The sequence below is a fragment of the Cucurbita maxima genome, unplaced genomic scaffold, assembly GCF_002738345.1.
Source record: "Cucurbita maxima cultivar Rimu unplaced genomic scaffold, Cmax_1.0 Cma_Scf00018, whole genome shotgun sequence".
Taxonomy (NCBI): domain Eukaryota; kingdom Viridiplantae; phylum Streptophyta; class Magnoliopsida; order Cucurbitales; family Cucurbitaceae; genus Cucurbita; species Cucurbita maxima.
The window spans coordinates 784,933-802,756 of record NW_019272034.1 but is presented as its reverse complement, the minus strand read 5'-3'; the positions used below and the strand labels follow the sequence as shown (position 1 = coordinate 802,756).

The following is a 17,824-nucleotide window of genomic DNA, read 5'->3' as shown; positions in this document are numbered from 1 at the left end:
AAAAAAAAAAAAAAAAAAAAAAAAAAAAAAAAAAAAAAAAAAAAAAAACATAAACCAAGACACCAACCTGGGTTTCTGACAGTGCCTCTAACGCTGTAACCCTTTTGGAGAAGGAGCTTCACGAGCCACGAGGCAATGAAGCCACCAGCACCGGTGACACAAACAGTTTGGCCGGAAGCTACGGCGGCGGTTGCGGCGGCGGCGGCGGCAGCAAGGGGCATTTTGAATGGGTGAGAATGGAATAAATGAGGGCGTTAGGAGTAAGCATTTTGGTTTTGGTTTTATAAGGCAAAAAAGGAAGAGCTTTACAAGAACTCTCACCATTGATGCACCTACTACTACCTAATTATTTTACCATTTCATATTACTTTCTTTTAGAGTAGAACCGTTCAGGAACTCGTTCCTCTCTCAAATAAATGAAACTCAAAATACAAAAATTAGAAACGACCCAGATACCATGAACGAGAAGTATATATAAAAATATAAAACACTTTTTTTTTTTTTTTGGTATGTGTGAAATGAATCAAGCTTGTTGTTCAATAGAGAATGATGACACGACACTTAGAACTTCAATGAGGTAGGTGTCGTCAAGCACAAGACTCCAACTTCAACTCTTTCTTCACCAAACTCATATTAAATTATTTGAAGAAAACGTCATATTGACTTTTTTTCCCCTTAAAAATATAGCTTAGACGTTTTTCTCTTCGACATGTCGTGAAATCTTGAGACATTGTAAAGGACAGTAACCTTGTGGGTGTGGAGGGTTTGGTAAATTAATGATAAATTTGAATAATAATTCATCTACTTTCAAAAAAATATATACCAAAATTTGACTTTTGACTTAAATATTTTACCAATTTGAAGAAAAAATTATAGCTAAGAAGCTCTCAAAGTCAAACAACAAGTTAACTACCCCTTTACTTGTGCAGCTAAGATAGAAGATTCCTTCCATTTCCTGAGGTTGGTTAGATATGGATCAAGATTTGAAATTCGAGTTAGGTACGAGATAGCCCAACATTGTATTGTAACATGGCCACGTTACTTGATCATCGTTTGTAAGAGTGAAGACTACCCCACAGATTAATCATGGAGTTCTTATGATTGAGTTATCTAAAAGGTGTTAGGTGGTAACTTTCGACTCTTTTAAGTCTTTCTTAACATTCTATCCTCATGATTGCTCTCATTTGGATGTATTGTGAGATCCTACATCGATTTGAGAGGGGAACAAAGTATTCCTTATAATAGTGTGGAACCTCTCTTAGCAGACGCGTTTTAAAACCTTGAGGGGAAACCCAGATGAAAAAGTCCAAAGAAGACAATATTTGTTAACGATGAGCTAGAGCGGTTACAAATGGTATTAAAGTCAGATACTGGGCGGTGTGCCAACGATCTCGAAGGGGGTGAATTGTAAAATCCTACATGGGTTGGAAAATATTTGCTAGCATTAGACTTGAACTGTTACATGATAGTCTCAGTTCATTCATGTATCTCTCCTTTACTCGATTGTCACATAGCTCATATATTCTCTACCGTTTTTGACTGTCCATTTAATTTTGGTATCTCTCCTTTACTCGGTTGTCACATAGTTCATATATTCTCTACCGAAGGACCAACAAAACAAAGAGAAACATAAAGGCTGTCCATTTAATTTTTATATAATATACAGATTTTGAATTCTCATACTTCAAAAAAAAAAAAAAATAAACAATAAAAATACTAAAAACTAATTAAACATTACCTCTACAAGATTTAGTCCACATTCGACCCGACCCGACCCGACCCGGTTTTTTAAACCAAGAGGAGATTTGGCGGCGACCTCCTCCTACTTCAACCTCTAAAACCTCTAAAACCTCTGTCCTCTGTTCTTCTTTTTTCTCGAGCTTCAATCCATCAATGGCAGTGCTGAAGCTCATCCTCACTCAGTCTCGCGGCCATTGCCTGCCAAAACCCCCTTCTCTTTCACCTCCACAATTTCTTCAATTTCACAGATACCTCTCCTCTTCTCAATCCGAATCCAGCCCAGATCCTGATTCTCCCCCCAATGAATCCTCTCCAAAAACTTCCACCCCTCGTTCCGCTCCTATTCAGCCCGTTTCCTACGCCATTAATCCCAAGCCCCAATCCGCTCAGGACCTCGATTCCCCAGAATTGATCCAGTCTCCGCCTCCAAGCCCGGAGGGAGGTTGTGGACTCGCGAGGATATTCGCTATATGAAGGATACTCCATCTATAGCTCCGGTGTCTTATCCGTCGCGTGTTGCTCTGCTTCCAGAAGACAGGGTTTCGGCCGCGGGCGAAGGAGAAGAGAGTGTGGAGAGTGCGCAAATGGAGGAGGAGAGGAAGAGAATTGAGGCGGAGATGCAGTGGAGGAGGAGGGTTTTTAGGGTTTCGGAAGAAGATAAAGTTACTGCTCCATTTCCAATGCTGATCAAGGTTGAGAAAAAGGAGCAGAAGGTGGTTCTTGATTTGATGGACGCAATCCGGCAAGTGAAGGTCAGTATTTAAGCTTATGATTTTAATTTTTCATCAGGATTTTCTCTACTGAGGGCGTTTCTAGAGAATAGAAAGCTGTTTTCCGACAGTGATGAATAGTATGAACATTGAAGTGGTAGATTATAACTTATGAAATGGCTCATTGTTTAATTTTAATTTGTTCTAATTAAGTTCAGGCTAGTACCAAGCGAAATTTTGATGAGACTGTTGAAGCACATGCAAGATTGGGGGCCGATGCCAGGAAAATGGTAATGTGCCTATTATCTCTGTACTTCATGGACTGTTATCTCTCAGTAGGAATAGAGTTTGAATGATTCAGTTAATTGCTTAGGAACAATGGAGTTTTAGGGGACTAAAGAAACCTCAAAATTTTCTTACTCACTGGGTGATTGGAATGTGGTAAGTGTTGTTGGTTTGATTGAAGCTGGCCTTGCAGCTGCACTAGTGTGTGCAATAGAGTTATCGAAGTAGCTTTACACGGCATATATACGAATGATTTGGTTGTCTGATTCATTGTTCGAATGATCAGTTGTTTATTTTGGCGCCTTTTTGTTTAATAATAGCCATGTCAATGAGTAGCTTAGAGAGAATGACTGAGAATGAGTTCAAGCTATGATGAACACCTACTTAGAATTTAATATTATACAATTAGATGTAGTATAGCCTGGTAGTTATTGTAACAGCCCAAGCCCACTGTTAGTAGATATTGTCCGCTTTGGTCTGTTATGTATCGTCATTAGCCTCACAGTTTTAAAACACATATGCTACGGAGAGGTTTCCACACCCTTATAAAGAATGTTTCGTTCCCCTCTCCAACCGATATGAGATCTCACAATCCACCCTCCCTTTGGGGTCTAGCATCCTCGCTGGCACACTGCTCGGTGCTCGGTGTCTGGCTCTGATACCCTTTGTAATAGCAAAAATTCACTGCTAGCAGATATTGTTCGCTCTGGTCCGTTATGTATCACTATCAGCCTCACGATTTTAAAACGCGTATACTATGGAGAGGGTCTAGCCCTACTCCGATCAATGCCTCGCACCTTCCGGTTACTGGCTCTGATATCATTTGTAACGGCCCAAACCCACTGTTAACAAATATTGTCCACTTTGGCCTGTTACATAAAACCGTGAGGCTGACGGTGATACGTAACAGGCCAAAGCGGACAATAACGGCTAGCGGTGAGTTTGGACTGTTACATTTATCTTGTGAGAAGAGTCAAGTTTTGATAAGAAACTCACGAGATAAAAAATAATAACTTTCAAAAGTCACGTCCTTGATTTTTTATTTTAGAACATGAGATAAAAATGATTCCTTCATTTCTCCTGCTGATTCTTTCTGTGATATTCTACATAGATTTGACAATATTTTTTTCTACTGCAATATTGTTTGCATTCATAGCTTTCTTTTTTTATGAAATGCAGCAAGTTCTGGGTAACATGACTCTGCCCCATTCCATTGGGAAGGTAGCATCTGAACTTTGTTTGAATGAGCATGTCACGTTGGAACTCAATATTATAGTTACTATGTTGAAAAAAAAATACATTACTTTTCAGACTGTCAGAGTAGCCTTCTTTGCTGAAGGGGCTGACGCTGAGGAAGCAAGGGCTGCAGGAGCCGATATTGTAGGCGGCCTTGAACTTATAGGAGAAATTGCAAGTAAGAATTGACCCTGTTGGTTTTCTTTTTTGTTATTAGGGAAAATTTCATTTTCGTTCTTGTACTTATACTCGACTCAACGAGTCAATTTTTTCCTTAAAATTTCAATTTCACCAAATTTAACGAAACTAATCCCTTTTAAAGCCTCTCTATATTCTCTAGGAGTGTCATTGAGAAAATGATAAAAAGATTTACAAAATCTAGTTAGCCCTGTTAGTTTGATGATCAAACTTGAATATGTAGCTAATCAATGTTTGGGACTTCATTTCTCTTACTCTGTGTATGCAGCCAGTCGGAAATTCAATGTTGATAAGTGTTTCTCAACCCCTGAAATGATGGCGCATTGGCAAGGTGTATAGGATTTAAAATTTTTGTGGTTTGGTCTGCTGTTCTATGCTGATGGCTGCTTACAGAATATATATAAAAAGCTTACTCAAAGTTTGACCTTAATTACTGTTCAGATTTCAAAGATTTTGAGACAGCGTGGATTGCTACCAGATCCTAAAGTGAGCCCATAATCCTCTGTTTCTATGGTGCTTGGTTTCTTAGAAATTGAAATGAACTCAGATTTGCTGATATATTGTATACCTAGGTACTGTGACCAGTGATATCAAAGGGGCTTTAAAGAAAGCAAGAGAAGGTCACATGCACTTTAAAATGGATTCCACGTCTATTGTTCATGTGGGACTTGGGAAGGTAAAAATCACTTTAGTCGAACGTATGTTGCTTGTTTTTATGAGAAATCAACATGGTGAATATGAGATCCCACATCGGTTGGAGAGGAAAACGAAACATTCTTTATAAGGGTGTGAAAACTTCTCTCTAGCAGACGTGTTTTAAAAACTTTGAAGGGAAGCCCGAAAGAGAAAGCCTAATGAAGACAATATCTGCTAATGGTAGGGTTGAATTATTACAAATGATATCAGAGTTAGACACCGGGCGGTGTGCCAGCAAGGACTTTGGGCCCTGAAAGGAGGTCGATTGTGATATCGCACATCGATTAGAGAGGAGAACGGAGCATTCTTTATAAGGATGTGGAAATCTCTCCCTAGCAGACGTGTTTTAAAAACTTTGAGGGAAAGCTCAAAGGACAATATCTGCTAGCGGTGGGCTTTGACGGTTACAAATGGTATCAGAGCTAGACACCAAGCGTTGTGCTAACAAAGACGCTGAACCCTGAAGGAGGGTGGATTGTAAGATCTCACATCAATTAGAGAGAACGAAGCATTTTTTATAAGGGTGTTGAAATCTCTCCCCAGCAAATACGTCTTAAAAACCTTAAAGGGAAGCCCGAAAGAGAAAGTCTAAATAACGTAAACTATTTCTTGCAGGTGAGTCATTCAGAAGAGTCCTTACGAGAAAATATAGGTGCATTTGTGAATGCTCTTTTGCTTGCAAAGCCTGCAGGCTTGAAAAAAGGCAAGTTCTCTCTCATTTTCTCTTAATCTGTGGTGGATGAATATCCAAAAATCAATGCAAGTTTATTTGTGATTGAACTTAAAATATGCTGTCATTACTTGCAGCCTCAAAATATGCTGGATATGTAAATTCCTTCCACGTATGTAGCACGGTAATTCTTTTAAACCTCGTTCCATTCATTGCAGTGTCCACATTTCATATGGGGCATAGTGATAAAACCATTGAGTTCAGCTAAAATGATTGTGTCAAAATCCCTCAGGAATTCTACTAGGATTATACAATACTCAAAGTTACTCAATCATTCATTAGTTTCTAATTTCAAACTTGAACATGGATCTTGAAAGTTTTTGGCTACAAACATTCTGATAATAGACGAGCTTAGAGCTTATCTTCACTGCAACTTTAAGATATTCCATGCTTCATGCTGCTAAGGCAACTGCTAAATGTCTAATAAATAGTGAAGCAATTCATTATTCTTTTTGATGTGCAGATGGGTCCTGGATTTCCAATTACGATACAATCGTTGTCCAAAGTTGCAGATCAATACAACAAGAAGTACTTAAGCGGCGTGGTTCGATAATACAGGTCGTTTCGTCGCCATTTTTTCAACTTTGATTTCCCTTCCCCCAACTATAATTTTATTGTCACAAAGCATGAAGTTCCGTAGCAAGCCTTCGAGCCTCTTTTGCGCCATATTGCTCGTATGAATATCAATGTCATTCTTCTTTTTTTTTTTTTTTAAACAATATATGGAGGCGAAGGGAATTGAAACCTCCAACTTATTGGTATACACCTAAATAGGTTGAGCTATCTTCGGTTTGATAAATTTATGGTATTCAATGTTTCTTTTTTCTTAACCGTATTGTGTTATTTCTTCAAATTAAATATCTCAACTAAGGATTCGAACTAGCTGATAATCATTCAAATTTTTAGCACAAGTTCGAGAAGTGAATAATGATGACGAAAGAAGATGGAAAGATGTGAAATTCTTTGTCACCCAATTGGGGGAAACTTTGAAGATAGATAAAAAATAAGGCATTTTTAGGTCACACATGGATCCAAATATATACCACCTATTCATATTCTATCTTCAACTTTTTAGGGTCCTTCCCCACTTCTCTTGTTTGATTTTGATTAATAATTCTCTTTAATTTTGGAATAATCTTAATTGAATGTTAGAATTCAATCACTTGAAGAATTTGAAGGCCTAATTTTATCTATAAAATATTGATGCTTTTGTATTGAACACACTAACCATGCTTTAAACAAGCATCTTTCTTAGGGCAAAAAGAGAGTCATTTTAGCCTCACAATATATATGCTACCAACGCACATGTCGGGAGGAAAATTATACGTGAAAGCAATAAGTAAGTCATAAACAGTAAAAAAAAACGAGATACGAAAAAAGAGAACGACGTTGAAGGCTATACCTAGTTCGCTCCAAACTCGATTTAGGTCTAGTCTTATGTAATTTCAAGGTTTACTACAATCTCGAGATTACAAGAAGGCCTCAAAATTCAAATACAAACTAAAACTAATCCTCAATAGTCCGACAAAAGCTATTGTTTGTTGGAAATAAACAAAGTACACAATCCCTCCGATACAAGAAAATTCGTACCCCAAAAATTCAATATACTCCTTGTACATTTATTAAAGAAGAAACGCTTACATCACACTCAATCCAAAAAAAACCTTTTTGCTAGAATATATACGAATTATGTTATTTTGACCTAACCCGTAAATAGGTCGGACCCTTATAGTATTTTGTGCTTGTAAGTTTTAGATTGTTCTTCAAAATGTTGCTGCATTGAAGCGCTGCTTTCAACATCTTCACACTACAACTTTTTTGTATTGATTCTCTATATTTTTATGGTATTATGATACTCTCTTTAGTGTTACGAGGTCGTCCTCGTACCAAAACTATTATAATTAACATGAAAAAGAAGACTAATAAATTTAAGTTAAGAAATAATGGATCGAAATCAACCATGTGTTAGAACAATATTTATGAAACAAATATGGAATAAATATAATTTTTTTTTATTATTTTTATTATTATTATTATTATTTTTGTAAATTAAGAGATTCTCTACATCACCTTCCATAGTTTATTAATCTTATACTTATTTTAATTAATAGGAGATTAAAATTCTAATTAGCTAAAGACCTTCAAGGATACTTCATCATATACCACCATTCATGTGTTGGAAACAATATTTTATGAATCAAATAGTTCGCATTGTGTACATTTCGACCGATTTTCTTTATTTATTCGGTCGCCCGAGCCCGAGGAAACTTCCCATGGCTGCCCTAGCTAGTTAGCTGATTGCTAGTAGCCTTAATTTGCTCCCATTGGCAAGGAGGGGTGAATGAAAGGATGAGGGAGACATCTTATTTGTTATACCTCAGAGGCACATGTAATGTTTTCTTACCCTTCTAAGGCACACATGTTTTGATTTTCTAAGACAAAAAGGCACATGTTAGCTCAAATAATATTGATTTATGTCTACTTTCTATATAACCTTGAATATCAAGGTGTAATGAAATCATACATTCAACGTGCACAAGTGTTTGCCACGTTACAGTTTGTCTTTTCTAATAATTTCTAACATTCAAATAATAAAAAAAAAAAAACCAAATCTAATCATGAAAATTCAAGACTCAAGAACAAAAATCATCATCCAAAGGATTGTTTAGAACTATAGCATTCCATCGAATCATTATACCTGATTTCAGATCAGATCATAGGAAATAATATCCAAGTGATCTTAGAAGATCCATATTATTGAAGGCAACAATGAATAATGGCATTTGAGAGATGTACAATGATTATTAAATATCAAATCTGTGATATCAGCTCAATTATAACTTAACTAATCCAAAAAAACTTTGAAGATGAAAATAAAAAAATCAAAACTAAGAATGATGAGATAGGACCAATTTATTAACAGCCAGTGACTTGTGTTCTCTCTCTTTTTGCCTTGGGATTCTCTTAAGTCAACCAATTTTCTTCTATAAATAATCAATCATTCAGCTTAGTTCACTCTCCAAAGACAACGGGACAAACCCCAAAACAAAATTGAAAAAAGTTTACCTTTCTTTGTTCCCACTCTTTCTTCTTCTCTCAAGCTTTCAAGTTATGGACACAGAGGAAGTTCCTTCGCCTGTGACGCCGGGGACGCCCGGAGCCCCACTGTTTGGAGGACACAAGGGGAATCACCAAGGAAGTGAGAATGGTAAAAGGTCTCTTCTCAAGAGCTGCATCTCCTTCAATGTTGATGATTGGGGCACCGAAGAAGGAAGCTTATCTAAAGTCTCACTTGCAAGGAAGGTAACCCTACAAGGAAATGTCATTTTGGTAGCTAAAGTTCAAAACTTTACACCGAACCACATCTCTTTTCAATGTCACTTTATATTTTAACCCTCTAATTTTTCATTTCAACTTCAATGGTGTAAAGAAGGAAGAAGAAGACAATTGTCTTCCCCTTACTGTCTTGTATTCAAAAGGATTCCTAAAACAAAGTGATATTCAAGAAGAGTTCCTTCAAATATTTTTCTAAATTTTTAAAATAGAGATTTTTTTTGGGCAGAAGGATATGGATCTCAAACACTTTAGTTAAAGATATGTACCTTAACCAGTTAAGCTATATCAATAGGTTGGAGCGGAGTTCATTGGCACTCTGATGCTCATCTTTGCTGGAACTGCCACTGCTATCGTGAACCAAAAGATACAAGGAACTGAAACGCTCATTGGCCTAGCAGCCTCCACAGGCATGGCAGTGATGGTTGTCATCTTATCGACCGGCCACATCTCCGGAGCCCATCTGAACCCAGGCATCACCATTGCTTTCGCTGCACTAAAGCACTTTCCATGGAAGCAGGTAGCCGCCATGAGATCTCCATGGTATTCAATCTTTTAACTTCAAAAAAGTTGCTTAAAATCTTTTGAGCTTTTCTGATATGCCTTTTGCAGGTGCCGGTGTACATTGGAGCTCAAATAGTAGCTTCTCTATGTGCGTCATTTGCATTGAAATGGATATTTGATCCCTTTATGGGTGGAGGAGTGACTGTTCCTTCATGTGGATATTCTCAAGCTTTTGCTCTTGAGTTTATCATTAGCTTCAACCTCATGTTTGTCATTACCGCCGTTGCCACCGATACTCGGGCTGTAAGTACCTCTTCTTTTCTCTTTCCTTCTTCAATAAAAACACAAAAAAATAAGCTTTATTTTTAGTCATACAACGTGCAAGTAATAATGCTCAATGTACTAAAACTAAGTTAAAATCTATGTATTCAAAACCTTAAGACAAAAAAGGAAGTAACACCAAGCCAACCTAGGAACAATTAAACTAGACAAGATATTAATAATTATTTCAAGATTCTAAGTTTGAATTTGTTTGGATTCAAATAATCATTCGGAAAATTAAAACATAGAAATGAGTAGAGAATTGAATTATTGACCTTTTAAGATGATAATTGATGTCTTGTGATTCATTGAGGAGCTATGCATGGATTAACCAAACTAGTTCTTCCTTGACACTACTAAAAAGGTCTTTAACATATCTATGGGTCCACTAAATTATTTCAAATCCTAAGCTCTTATTATTCTGAGTATTCCTTAAATTTTTTTAAAAGTTATCTATTACAAGCATGAATAAATAAAGTTTTGGGATTGAATATGAAAAGAAAATGCAGGTGGGAGAGTTGGCGGGAATCGTTGTGGGAGCAACAGTCATGCTCAATGTCCTCATCGCCGGGTATGTTCAAACAATCCCATTAAATTATTGGACAAGGGCAATCATACTCTTGAGCTAACACTTTGTATTTCGCTAAATGTGTTGAGTTGACTGTATTAGAGCTCATGATTTATTTTATTTCTTTTCTAGTGTGTGGATTTTGAGTGTGTAAAACGCTATAATTGGTTAACCAAGTTCATTCATGTTCTTCAAAGAAAAAAAATGTGGATCCTCCTGTATGATGCAATTAGAACTAGTTAAGTAGATGTCAATTAAGTGGCTCCAGTTTTGAAGAGGAAACAGTTTGTAATTTAGAGCATCTTATGAACAATTTCACCACCTTCACCAAACAAGGAACAAACTAAAAGCTTTTCATTTTGATCATGCTATAGGGAAACGACTGGAGCTTCAATGAATCCAGTGAGAACACTGGGGCCAGCCATTGCAGCAAACAATTTTAGAGCCATATGGATTTACCTCACAGCTCCCATACTAGGGACATTGTGTGGAGCTGGAATCTACACTGCAATTAAGTTGCCTGACCAAGATGGCGATGCACGCTTGCCTTCCACTGCAAGAAGCTTTCGAAGATGATGACAGCTCCCTCGCCCGATCTACCTGTATAACCCGAAAAACGTGATGATCATTAGATTGTTGAGTGAACATACAGATCATAAAAGAACAATAAGATGGAAAACCAAATGAATTCTTGGTAGCAAATACATGACAGAACAGCATCGACAGACTGGGTTCAGATATCGGTCTTGTGTATGATGATACAAAGGATTTCCAGTTTTCAACAATGAAAAAGAAACTCCCAAGAATTATCTTGTAATCTGAAATGAAGCAATAGAAGTTGACTTGTAAAATCAATTGGGGCAACATCCAGAAAACCACATAATCTGTGTTCTTTTTTATACAATAAGTTCTTGGTAAGCTTATATACACTTTCACTAATCTCATGAAATAACTACTTGAGTCTACAGCATTTTGATTATAGAAAGAACGAGTGTGGATTCCAGTCAGGAGGGTGGGATATCATGTTTACACTACTCAAAATGGGAAGGAAAGAATGAGCTAAACCATGAAGATCCTTTGATTCTATACTGCAATCAACCAGTTCAGAAAATCTAATCAAACACATCGCTAACTCCGTAATTAAACACATCGCTGATCATGAAATGCAGTACTTTAAGCATAAAACTATACTTTTTTTTTTTTTCTAATTTACAATTCTCACCTTCAAATATACATAGCACAGTAAATGAAGTTTAATATTTCTTCACCAACACAAAAAAGAAGTAACATCAACCAATCATGCCATGGAATCTCAGTTAGTGTATAATTTATAACCCAATTTCAAACATTGATCCGAAATGAGAAAAACTAAACCACATTCTCAAACAGAACACAGAAGTTCAATTCACCTCCAACGTATCCCTCCGTTTCTCAAAATCGCCACAAAGGACTAAGTCCTAAATCGAAATAAAACCGTTCACTTTCGTACAGAAGTGCTCGAAAAACCAAGCCTCTTAGACCATTAAAATGTCTCGATTAGGGCTAGCTTCTTTGCCGCCACCCCTGCGGATCAAGAATCTGAGAGCGTGAAGAAAAAAAGAAGCGATCAAAACGCCGATGAGATCAGCAACAGCATCCCTGGTAGACGCTCCGGCTGACTTGAAGAAGCCGAGTTCATCGGCGACCTCTTTGGCGGCTCCGGCGAAAAGAGAAAGAACGGATCCAATCATAATTGAGTGGCGGCGGATGAATGGATGCCGTGTCAGTGTGGCCAATGCAGCGAAGAAAACGGTGAGAGTGAAGCAGAGAAGGAAGTGGTAGAGCTTGTCGGGAGCAAACCATGGATCTTCGTCGTCGTCCATTCGCGCTCTGGTTTCCCTCTCTTTTTGGTTCGATGCTTCGCTTTAATTTCCTATTTGATTTATATTTAAAATTAGGTTAAAATTTCAATTTTCAGTTCAATAATGCTTTGCTTTAATTTGCTATTTCATTTATATTTTGTTCAAATTTTCAAAATTGATATTTTTACTTTCTTTTTTTTTTAATTAGATGAGTTAGATCTTATATATTTTTTTAATAAATATGAAGTTATATATCTTATTATTGAACTATGCTAAACGTGAAATGACAATTAAAATTTTCAACCTTGTTAAGGATGATGAGTATCTTATCCATTGAACTATACCGAAATTGGTGTGAACATTAATTGCACACAAACTAATTCACAATTCTATTTTGCTCTATAATGAGTCATATCTATAAAACATATAGAAAGTAATCCAAACATACATATATATAGATAATTGTAATTATAGACATTTGAGAAAATATGGATCCAAGGGTTTGTTAAGAGAGGAGTAGCAGTGTTCTCGCCCCCAAGATAGCCCCCAAGATAATGGTAATTATAGACATACGTGTTTGAACATATACTAACATACGTGTTTGAACATATACTATCATGCATAGTCGTTCTTTAATGTAATTGTACATTCTTTACTTTAAGGTTCTACTCTATAACGTAGAATACATGAGTATTTTATCCACTTCAGTTTCCAAGCGAGGCATATACATTGTTGATATTACATACACTCCATGCCACCCCGACCCGACAAGGGATTAATGTACTGCGACACGACAATATGAAGAATATTTAATGAATTACTGAGGTAAAAATCGTTACAAATAGAGTCAATAAGAAAAGATAAGATGGACCCTGTAAAGAGTATGGAAACAACAAAAGCTCACAACTTCAACACGGTTTCCAAGAACATAATCACAACTCACTTGGTCAACCAGTAGATAAAGATAAGAAATGTGCATACGGACGCCACAAGGGAGAGTATGATCGTGTCCATTGACTTTTTCCTCTTTATTGCTCCAAGAATATGATTTACCTGGATCATCATTCAAATCAAATCAATCAAATGGATTCACCATTTGAATACAACACAACAAGGATTTATGCCACCCGTTAACGTTCGGACTAAAAGGTTAAAAATTTGAGTCCTTACACCTCCGTATAATCATTGAACTTGAAGAAAAAAAAAGTGTCGGATGTTTTTTTTTTAATTCATCATTGTCTTATTTCATCCGGAATCGACATTCTTTCCACCAGATCTATTATGCATGTATGAAATCTCATTTTAGCAACTATTTGAGTTGAGAACTATTTGTGTTACCGATCAAAAAAAACTCGTAAATATATATATAAAATCACTTACGGATGGAAGGCGACTGCTAACGTTACTGAGCTTTGAGTTGATGCCACTGAAGGTCGATCGCTGGAAGACAAGTGCACCTAGGGTTGCTTGAGCTTGTGAAATCACATTATCCATCTATAATACGAAAATTCAGTAAATCTCAGTAAAAATTCAGTAAAAACCCAGACGCCTGATTCCAATATGTAAGTAGCTGTTTACTAAACTGAAAACAAATGACAGGTTGCTGAACATGATTACTTATACATAATGTCAATAAACCATTTCAAATACGAAACTTGATCAAAGATATCAATACCAAACCTTCACGTTGACTATAATGGTGTTCATGCAAATAACTATGACATAAATAGAAATACCTGTCCTGTGCTACGGCTAACAGATAAGTGCTCCTTTAGAAGAGCTTGTTCTGAAGAACCCGGACTATCTTCCAATTCGAGTCTTGAACGATCAAACTCCCTGAAGTCGTCTAGAAGTGAAGCATGTTCTTGCTTGGCTCTGAGGCTGGAGCGAAGACGATAAAACTCCTGCACTAAATCGACAAAACTTGGTCTAAGATTCCATATGAGACATATTCACAACGGAACTGTAGCAAAACAATGAAGATCAAAAGAAAAGAAACTTGCAGAAGCTGGACTATGTCTATCTGCTTAGCTTGATGCTTCCTATAGAGTAATTATAGACCAGGTCTCACAAATGAGCCTAAAGAGGTCCAATGGTTACCCTCATTCTCACCACTCTTCCCATTCAAAAATATCATTAATTAGAGGGCAGAGATCATCAAAATAAGGGAAAATAAGAACATATGTGGTATTTTATTTGAATTCAATTTCTTGTTTTCAAATTTATTAAATTCATTGAAAATAGTACTTGAATCAACATTTATACATTTTTAGTGTTTTCAAAATCTATATTCAGCAACAGTAAAAAACATGGAATGAAACACTGATTTCAATTAAATCCCTTGTGTTCTATATTCTTGTTTCTGAATCACCTACCATACACACCCCAAGGTTTTGTTCTTAGCATTACAGAAACGACAAACCAAATCCATGAGTTCACTGTTGTTAAGGAAAATCTTCAAAACAGATTATCTTAAAAAAAAAAAATCAACAGAATGAATTGGAAGGAGACAAAAATTAACAAAACAAAGTACCCGATAGCAGTTCCTCCCTTCTAATGCGAAAAGATCCACATTGCTAGTAGAAAAAGAAAATTAAGATATACCTGCGTAAGATCTTGAAGAATTTCTTGATGTCTAGTTAAGGTATGGGAAACCATTTCAGAACCACCAGATGTGACCCAAGCTTGCATCTGTGAATTCACTTGTTGTAGCTGCTTTAACAAACGTTCTATCCCAGATTCAACATCATTTTCTGCAGCATCAACATTTGTAGAAACTTTTGTTGAAACCAATTTTCGAAAAGAATTCATCTGCTCATCCAACAGAGCTTCAAGTTTCCTTGCCTGTAAGCACATAACAAACATTATCACTACAACAATGAAATCAAAGATTGGAGATGAGACAATGTAGAGTGAAAAAACATAATTTCTCATACGTGCAAAAGAAGTGAGATAAAATTGGCGAGACAGAACAACGCCGTCCGAAAAATAGAGTATCTTATCATTTCCAGAAAAACAGATAGCATAAAGAAGCATACAAGAATTGCGCCGACAATTATAATCCTGCGATTAACGGCTTCAACAATGTCATTATAACAAAACCCGCTCAAGAACACAAGACCAGAATTACATCTCAAATTCCAAAATCCCGATCCTCCAAATTCAAAACTAGCCAATCGCCGAACCTAAACAGCTATAGATCACGACCTAAAAGTCAAACCATCAATCTTTCCTGATTCCTCAAATTACACACAATGAAAACCGCTCGTAATCATCATTTCTCAAACGGCAATGTTCAAGGTCACCGACAATCAGAAATAGGGCCAAACATACAACCAAATCGAGAAAAATGAGTATAGCAAGACAAACAGAATCCAAAAACCGAAAAGAGACGAAAAAAATTGATGATTCAAACCTGTTTGCGAAGAGCATCCCACGAGCTAGGCATCTCCATGGATATGGACATCAATTTATCGATCAGAAACAAAAACAGGGGCCAATTTCTGCGAATCGAATCCTCTCTTCTCGAATCTTTTCAAATCCTCCTCTTTTTGTATGGATTGGTGAAATTTCCCTTTAGAGGACGGAGAAATGGATTCGTTCAGAGACGAGACAGATCGTCCGAAAATCAACCGGTAAATTTTGCGTAATCTGTAATCCCCCGGAGAGTTAAAAAAAATTCAAATCCTCTACGTCGTTCTCATTTTAAAACTCTGCAATATGGCTCTTCGGTGAGCCCCATTATATGTCAACGGCTGAAATTTTTCGTTGACTTCTATTTATTCTAATCGCTTGAAGCTCTTCATGAAACGTCGTCGTCAAAGGCGGTTGCCGGTTTGTCGTCACTTGCGTGAATTTGGGCCCAAAATTTCTCTGGACTTTTTCTAGGCCCAAATCCTCACGGAAATTGTAATTTGGGCCTTTTAAGTGTTCGGTCCAATTATTTTATATTGGGCCATTGAGATTTTTTCTAAGCCCAATGTTTCAATTTAAATAGTTTCTTAATGGAAAATTAGGAACTAAAATATAAAGAAAACAAAACAAAAATAAATAATATATATATATATATATATATATATATATATACATGCATAATAATATTTGAACAAAAAGCTAAAAGCATATAGTTTTGGTCCCAATTAACATTTTCCTTAGTCATTTCAAACTTTATTCTTTGCTTGCTTCCTCAAACAAACACCTAAGTTTTTATTTTTATTTTTAAATTATTAATATTAGTCTATAATCCCCGAGGTCTACTGCTAGCAGATATTGGCCTTTTTAAGCTTTCTCTTTCGAGCTCTCACTCAAGGTTTTTAAAACGCGTCTATTAAAAAGAAATTTTCACACCCTTACAATCCACCCCCTTCGGGCCTAGCGTCCTAGTTTGCATTCGTTTGTCTTTCCAATAGATGTGAGATTTTACAATTCACCCCTTCGGAGCCCACCATCCACCCCCTTTGTGGCCTTGAGTACTCGCTGGCACTCCACCCTAGATATGATACCATTTGTAACATTAGCAAATATTGTCTTTCCTTTTCAACAAATGCGTCTACTGGTAAGAGATTACTATATCCTTACTAACCAACCCCACCACTATTTGTATAAACTTTATTCTATTGAAAACAAGCCTTGTATGAATATATAACGATAGAACACTCGAACCGTTGAAGTCAAAGTTGACTGCTAAAGCGAGATTTTATTGGTTCACAAGTGAGCTGACATCATTTCACGAGTCTTAAAAAAGATTTGACGTGATATTTTAGATAGAATATGTTCAAGTTCAATGGTTTTATTAGATCGGTGAATCGTATTAATTGATTTATATATATTAGTGAACCACTCTAATTAACTCATCAATTACACCAACCTAAAAGTGGACAAAGAAAATCTACACAAAGATTTTTGGAAGAAAAATTAAGAAAGCTATGCTAAAAAAATCATATACATTGGACTTTCTCTCCCATTGGATGACATTTTATAAAAGCAAAGTGCACTCTTACCCAATACCATCTTCTTTCTTTTCGTTCAATTCAGTTCAAACATCGTTTCAATACGATTTTGTTTTATAAAAAAATCGATCACGATTTAGTCGCTTGTTCATTCAAGTCTATCATTAGTAGATATTGTTTGTTTTAGCCTGTTAGTCTCGCAGTTTTAAAACAATCCTATCAGAGAGAGTTTCAGACGCTTGTAGAGAATGTTTAGTTCCTCTCTCTAACCGAGGTGTAGTCTTGCAATTTCATAAATATTTAAAATTTTATTTATTATAAATAAAATTGTAAGAGGAAGATTATGCATAAATAAAATTTATTTATGTGTTTTTTTTAAAAAAAATTGGCTCACTGTGTCTATAATTTGATATATAAAATTTCAATCCAATTGTCGGCCATTTGTCACCTTTTCGAAGAAGGCATAAGGACAAACCACATTTGCTATTCACACGTGGGGAGGTCCCATTGGCTTCTCAATTAAGGCTTATTTAGTGCTTCCCATTTCTACATTTATCATATTGGAATCAAATTATTAAACTTGTTAAATTAGCATTTTCTTATTTTTAAATTATTGAAATTATACCTCTAAAATTCTAATAAACCGAAATTCACCTGGTAAAAGTAAGAATATAATTTAATACATGTGATATTCATATTTAATATTTAAATTG

At 36.1% G+C, this 17,824-nt stretch overlaps 5 protein-coding genes across 10 annotated transcripts in view; 2 read left to right on the top strand and 3 right to left on the bottom strand.

Annotated features, from left to right (window-relative positions):
- LOC111492576 (cinnamoyl-CoA reductase 2-like) overlaps positions 1–250 on the bottom strand; it is a 2,319-nt gene extending 2,069 nt beyond the window's left edge. The window contains exon 1 of the mRNA XM_023141919.1: positions 68–250. Coding sequence (XP_022997687.1) covers positions 68–221 — 154 coding nt within the window. The 5' untranslated portion in view covers positions 222–250. The remainder of the gene's footprint in view (positions 1–67) is intronic.
- Positions 251–1,853: 1,603 nt separating this feature from the next.
- On the top strand, positions 1,854–6,341 carry LOC111493208 (50S ribosomal protein L1-like). Its single transcript, XM_023142855.1, is given in 11 exon segments — positions 1,854–2,184; positions 2,187–2,492; positions 2,669–2,740; positions 3,915–3,956; positions 4,047–4,149; positions 4,438–4,500; positions 4,611–4,651; positions 4,738–4,845; positions 5,481–5,568; positions 5,673–5,719; positions 6,059–6,341. Coding segments are annotated over 11 exon segments (1,251 nt in total). The 5' UTR covers positions 1,854–1,893; the 3' UTR covers positions 6,149–6,341.
- A 1,381-nt stretch (positions 6,342–7,722) lies between these two features.
- Positions 7,723–12,222, bottom strand: LOC111492582. Of its 4 annotated transcripts, none has more exons than XR_002719904.1 (5): positions 11,027–11,117; positions 10,781–10,921; positions 9,198–9,763; positions 8,662–8,904; positions 7,723–8,027 (listed from the first exon to the last, which is right to left on the bottom strand). XR_002719904.1 is itself a non-coding variant. In XM_023141929.1 (5 exons), the coding sequence occupies exon 1, from the start codon at positions 12,181–12,183 to the stop codon at positions 11,836–11,838; it is 348 nt and encodes a 115-aa protein (XP_022997697.1). In that variant the 5' UTR covers positions 12,184–12,222; the 3' UTR covers positions 7,723–8,904; positions 9,198–9,763; positions 10,781–10,921; positions 11,027–11,139; positions 11,731–11,835. The 4 variants fall into 4 exon arrangements, 2 of the variants coding, with proteins under 2 accessions (XP_022997697.1, XP_022997696.1); XM_023141929.1 differs by adding an exon at positions 11,731–12,222 and having other exon boundaries at positions 7,723–8,904; positions 11,027–11,139; XR_002719903.1 differs by having other exon boundaries at positions 7,723–8,904.
- LOC111492577 (aquaporin NIP6-1) lies at positions 8,682–11,172 on the top strand. The gene is made up of 5 exons (XM_023141920.1): positions 8,682–8,898; positions 9,224–9,448; positions 9,541–9,735; positions 10,263–10,324; positions 10,696–11,172. The coding sequence occupies exons 1-5, from the start codon at positions 8,707–8,709 to the stop codon at positions 10,895–10,897; spliced, it is 876 nt and encodes a 291-aa protein (XP_022997688.1). The 5' UTR covers positions 8,682–8,706; the 3' UTR covers positions 10,898–11,172.
- A 540-nt stretch (positions 12,223–12,762) lies between the features above and the next one.
- Positions 12,763–15,862, bottom strand: LOC111492579 (Golgi SNAP receptor complex member 1-1-like). 3 transcript variants are annotated; one of them, XM_023141922.1, is made up of 6 exons: positions 15,578–15,862; positions 14,767–15,006; positions 13,899–14,066; positions 13,543–13,656; positions 13,106–13,215; positions 12,763–12,945 (listed from the first exon to the last, which is right to left on the bottom strand). In XM_023141922.1, the coding sequence occupies exons 1-6, from the start codon at positions 15,626–15,628 to the stop codon at positions 12,867–12,869; spliced, it is 762 nt and encodes a 253-aa protein (XP_022997690.1). In that variant the 5' UTR covers positions 15,629–15,862; the 3' UTR covers positions 12,763–12,866. The 3 variants fall into 3 exon arrangements, with proteins under 3 accessions (XP_022997690.1, XP_022997693.1, XP_022997691.1); XM_023141925.1 differs by lacking the exon at positions 15,578–15,862 and adding an exon at positions 15,201–15,394; XM_023141923.1 differs by having other exon boundaries at positions 12,870–13,215; positions 15,578–15,858.
- Between the last annotated feature and the right edge of the window lie 1,962 nt (positions 15,863–17,824).